General features: G+C 41.3%; 1 protein-coding gene across 1 annotated transcript; it reads left to right on the forward strand.

Moving 5' to 3' along the window:
- Positions 1-54: 54 nt before the first annotated feature.
- Positions 55-5,156, forward strand: LOC140021158 (uncharacterized). Its single transcript, XM_072071929.1, has 6 exons — positions 55-1,363; positions 1,629-3,434; positions 3,551-3,646; positions 3,758-3,886; positions 4,069-4,135; positions 4,943-5,156. The coding sequence occupies exons 1-6, from the start codon at positions 55-57 to the stop codon at positions 5,154-5,156; spliced, it is 3,621 nt and encodes a 1,206-aa protein (XP_071928030.1).
- Positions 5,157-5,627: the final 471 nt, after the last annotated feature.

A 5,627-nucleotide genomic window follows, 5' to 3' on the forward strand; every position in this document is an offset into this window, starting at 1 on the left:
GTAGACTTTAACAGGATTTGGACGAGAGAGATCTGACAATTGGGCAAATATCCGATGCTTGTATTCCGATGGACTAGAGAGTTTCATGTGCATAAAGAGTCATCGCTGGTACCAGTGTGGGTGAATCTTCCAAATTTACCTATTCATTATTTCGATAAACATTCTTTGTTCTCTATTCTTTCTCCAGTGGGGAGACCATTGTTCTTGGATTCGGCAACGGCGGCTGGGACACGCCCTAGTGTGGCCAGGGTGTGTTTGGAGATTGACGTATCGAAGCAGGTTGTACCACGGATCTGGGTAGCTGTTGAAGGGGAATCAGGTTTTTGGCAAAAAATTGTTCCAGAAAATATACCACCTTATTGTTCTTGTTGCTGGAGATTGGGCCATTTGACTTTAGATTGCAAAAAGAACTTGACTGAGATGGAAAAACCTCAACCCAAGCGTCTACAACATGACTTCCAGTTACATAGCAACAATGTGCGTTATACCCATTCTAATGACAAAGATCCTGACGCACTGCCATTATCTGGTGTGATTGCTGAAGAAGGAACTTCAAAAGGTGCAAGGGCAAAGAGTGCTCGATCTGCTCAGCTAGACGACGAAGGGAAACCTTTGGACGATACTGTGGTTTTACAAATAGAAGCATCTAATGAGAATAATGACATCAGGGCAGCTCGCACTTCTGTGAGCAACACTTTCATCAATGGAAAAGATTCTGAGAATGTGCTATTATCTGATGCGGAGGAGGATAAAGGTAACACAGCAGCTACAATTGAGCATTCTGATCGACCTGCTCAGCCATCCAACCCAGGACATACAATTGTTGCCGAAGAATACAACGCTGATGCGGGTCAAGAAACAGAAAATTTGGATGATGATGCACATGGACAACCTGCTTCGGATGATGGCATGCAAACTCTAGCTAATCTGAACGCTCACCATGACTATGATTGTGAAGGGTCCCAGTTGGTAGTGGAGCACAATTGTGGAGATGTCCAGCAGCAAATCATTGACTCCAAGCAAATGGCCGACACATCAAACAAGCTAAAGCAAAAGGCTTATAATTACATCAGCCTTGAGGGTGAGGGGTCCAAAGCAATTGCAAAGCAAATTGTTGGAGGAGAACATCATCACATTGCCGACACCACTGATCTTAACAATATTTATGTCGAGTTGCGTGGGGTTGAGCCTGAAAATTCAACATCAATTACAGCTCATGAAGTTGTTTTGTCAACTAATGCAGGAAATTTATCTCCACGAATGGTTGTTCCACGTGACAAGTCCCTGGATTCATCAGTACACCCTTTAAATATTGACCAATCTGTAGCCGTTGAGAAGAATTGCCGACAAGCGAGGGGTAAAGGTGTGCGGGTCAATGCGCCAACCGACAGACAATTAAGGTCAACAATATCACACCAAAACTCATTCCAGGTTCTTTCTCATGATTAGTGGAATATTTTGGAATATTAGAGGGGTATCTAAAGCCCCTAATCTAAGAAGACTGATTAAATTAGTTCGTATTCACCATGTTCAGTTTGTTGTGATTTGTGAACCAAAATTAGACGTAGCTAAATTGGAGTCCATCCGTATTCGTTTATCATTTGATTATGTTTTTGTTAATCACTCAGGTGATATTTGGGTTTTTTATAGCAGTCCTTTTGTTTGTTCCATTGTGGGTAACTCGGACCAGCATATTTCTATACATGTTCAGAGTATGTTGCTATCTAGTCCTATTATCATGTCTTTTGTTCATGCTAAGTGTTCAGTGGAGGAACGAAGAGAACTATGGTGCAACTTATTAAGTGATAAGCATTTCTCTCTTCCTTGGTGTATTGGGGGGGACTTCAATGTTATTTTAGCTCCTCATGAAAAAAGTGGTGGTCGTCCTTTTGCTATGGCAGAGGGGTTGGATTTCATGTCTTTCATGGAGGAGTCTGGAGCTTTTGATATAGGATTCTCAGGACCTAGCTTCACCTGGTCGAATAATAGGAGAGGTAGAGCCAGGATTTCAAAGAGGTTGGACAGGTTTCTAATTAATGGGGAGTGCTTGGATATTTCAGATAAAATTTCTGTGATTCACCTGGCAAGACATCCTTCGGATCATTCACCGTTGAAAATTTCTTTTGCGGCACATTCAAATAATAAGCCACGGCCTTTCCGTTTTTTAAATCTCTGGACCACCAAACCCGAACTCTTACAGGTTATTCGTCAGGCTTGGAATCAAGATGTGGTCGGTTCTCCTTTGCGTATTTTGTGTTCTAAATTATTGGCAACGAGAAGGGCTATTCAAACTTGGAATAAACATCAATTTGGGAATATATTTGACGCTGTGCGATCTGCGGAAATGGCAGTTCAACAAGCAGAGCAAGTTGTGGATCAAGATGACTCGGAGGAATTTCATGTTCAACTTAGCAAGGCTCAGGCGGAGCTACGACATGCACTGTCAATTGAAGAGCAATTCTGGAGCCAAAAGGCTAGAATAAAATGGCTTACACATGGAGATCGTAACTCAAGGTACTTTCATGCGGTGGTTAGGCAGAGACGAGCTCAAGCTATGATACACCGCATCAAAAAACCGAACGGTGCTTGGGTGGACATGAATGCTGATATAGCAGATGAGGCAATATCATACTTCTCAAATCTTTTCACAGGATCTTTGGAATCTTCTTCTGATATGCTGAATCTAATTCCGCCCATTATCTCCGAAGATGACAATGACAAATTGGAGGAATTTCCCTCAATTGAGGAGATCTATCGAGTTGTGAGGTCAATGGATGGAGACAGTGTTGCGGGCCCAGATGGATTCACTGGAAAATTTTTTACTTTTGCATGGGAAGTAGTTGCCCAGGATGTCTATAATGCAATACTCAGCTTTTTCTGTGGGACTGAGTTATCTCGATGCATCACCTCTACCTCTATTGTGCTAATACCCAAAATGTCAATTCCTCAGGAATTTTCACAATTTAGGCCAGTCAGTCTGTGCAATTTCTTTAACAAGTTGATATCACGGATCTTAGCAGACAGAGTGGCTTATGTTTTGCCAAAAATTATTTCCCCCCAGCAGACAGGCTTTGTAAAGGGTCGTAATATATCAGAAAACTTTCTGCTAGCTCAGGAGATAATATCGGGTATTGGAAAAAAGAAGAGAGGTGGTAATGTGGTAATGAAGCTAGACATGTCTAAGGCATATGATCGAGTGGCATGGGATCATATTATTGGTGTTCTGAGGAGATTTGGCTTCGGGGAAAGATTCATTGATCTTGTTTGGAGATTAATATCTAATGTCTGGTTTTCGGTAATTATAAATGGGTCATCATATGGTTTCTTTAAGTCTTCGAATGGACTTCGTCAGGGTGACCCATTATCGCCTGCTTTATTCATTATAGGGGCTGAGGTTTTATCTAGATGTTTAAATAACCTCGTCATGCAATCGGGTTTTGTAGGTTTTAAAATTCCAGACGCATGTCCCTCTATAACACATTTGGCATTTGCGGACGATGTCCTTATATTTGCAAATGGATCTTCACAATCTTTAAATACAATCATGCAGGTGATACAGCTGTATCAAAGGTGTTCGGGGCAGATGATAAATGTGCAAAAAAACTGTTATTTGGTTCATCCATCATTGTCACCGGCGAGACGAAAGGTTATTGAACGTATCACCGGTTTTACCTGGCATTCTTTTCCAATACGTTATCTAGGATTCCCACTTTACTTCGGAAGATGTAAATCATCATATTTTGGGGAAGTGTGCCAGTCTATTCTAGGGAGGATTATGTCATGGAAGTCAAGGATGCTATCATTTGGAGGCAAGATAGTTCTAATCAAACATGTATTAGCATCGATGCCAGTGCATCTGCTATCAGCGGCGATTATCCCGGCAAAGGTATTCAAAACTATAGAAAATGCCTTCTCGAATTTCCTATGGAGATCATCACCCGAGGATACCAAGTATCACTGGATACGTTGGTCTCAAATGTGCTATCCAATAGAGGAAGGAGGAGTCGGATTTCGAAGGTTAAAGGATATCTATTCAGCCTTTTCATTCAAGTTATGGTGGAACTTCAGAAAGGGAGCGTCCTTATGGGCTAAGTTTATCAAAGCAAAATATTGTAGACGACTACACCCCTGTCAGGTAGAAATCAGAACAATGGACTCCGCACTCTGGAGAAGGATGGTCAATGTGAGTCGACAAGTGGAACTTTCTATGTTATGGGATGCTAAAGACGGAGCATGTCATTTTTGGTATGACAATTGGTTGGGAGGTGGTGCGCTGTTCTTACGAGCTACGGTACTCCCAAACTTGTCGTTTGGCAATTTCATAACTAATGGGCAATGGGATGCGAATCGGTTATATCAGTATCTGCCACATGAAATGGTTAACTCCATTTTGAAGAGTCAACCGAGCATTTATTCTCCAATGGCAATATAGCATTAACAGTTTGGAATTATTTTGGGGCTTCATGTGGACTCCAAGTATCAGGGTCATATTTGAGATCTCGAATAGTGGGTTGGTGGTTGAAATCATATGATTCTGATATAAGACGGTTTATTGGACGACTACTTCCTACTGTAGTATGTTGGCAAATTTGGAAGGCAAGAAATAAAGCAATGTTTGAGGATGTCTAGATGCGATCGAATGCCATTTGTCAAGCCATTTTCTCGGAAATCCAATCCATTGTGGAAATACATTTCAAAAAAGTGGGACGAGTACAGTCATTTTTTCATTTGTATGATTGGCCGAACTCATCTGATGTTGGGATCACATACAAACTTATTCGATGGGAAACGAAGGAATCTGGACGGTTCACACTTAATACAGACGGATGTTCTAAGAGTAATCCAGGAGTGGGTGGAGGCGGTGGAGTTCTTCGGGATTCAAATGGCCTACCTTTGCTTGGTTTTTCGGCATATTTTGGGGAAACTACATGTCTTCGTGCAGAGGCTCGTGCCCTCCTTATTGGTCTCCAAACATGTGCACAGAGGTGCTTTCGGAATATCTATGTGCAATCGGAATCTTTGGTATTAATTGGAATTCTTCAACATCACATTCAATGTCCCTGGCACATCCGACGGATTATCAGGCAGATTTGGCAGTTTATGGAAGATCCGGATCGTTTTTCACATTGTTACAGGGAAGCGAACAAGGTGGCTGATGTGTTATCCAATGTGGGTGTATCTCATCCAGACCAGCAATCAAGATATACGAGATATTTAACATGTTTCCAACAATGGCTCGTGGAGCAATTCGCCGGGATAGGCTAGGAATGCCTTCAATTCGGAAAATTAGGTCTATGTAACATTTTACTCTTGTCTTACTTCTAATAAAAAATAAATATATTTCGAATAAAAAAAAAAAAAAACCCTCCAAGGAATCTAGCCGAAACTTGGAGGGATTCTGGTCAAACTTGACGGCTTCCACTTGCGTAACTTGTTTTCACCTCCATTCTTTCACACCTTTTGAGGGACAATTTGTAGAAGATTTGCAACTGTAAAAGGGAGATTCTAGCAACAAATCTTGACTTTATTTCTTCCATAATGATGTGATATAGCTTGGAGCCAAAATTGTTGACTTATTTGGAGTTATGTTCACATGCAAGTGAAGGACTTGAAAATTTCTCTATAAA

This window comes from Coffea arabica, chromosome 11e (genome assembly GCF_036785885.1).
Source record: "Coffea arabica cultivar ET-39 chromosome 11e, Coffea Arabica ET-39 HiFi, whole genome shotgun sequence".
Lineage (NCBI taxonomy): Eukaryota > Viridiplantae > Streptophyta > Magnoliopsida > Gentianales > Rubiaceae > Coffea > Coffea arabica.

Bases quoted from the DNA above. Each gene is read 5' to 3' on its own strand.
- LOC140021158 (XM_072071929.1), top strand. From the start codon at position 55: ATGCTTGTATTCCGATGGACTAGAGAGTTTCATGTGCATAAAGAGTCA. The intron at 1,364-1,628 runs GTGTGCGGGTCA...TTAATCACTCAG, and splicing joins CCGACAAGCGAGGGGTAAAG to GTGATATTTGGGTTTTTTAT. The intron at 3,647-3,757 runs GTTATTGAACGT...GAAGTGTGCCAG, and splicing joins TGTCACCGGCGAGACGAAAG to TCTATTCTAGGGAGGATTAT.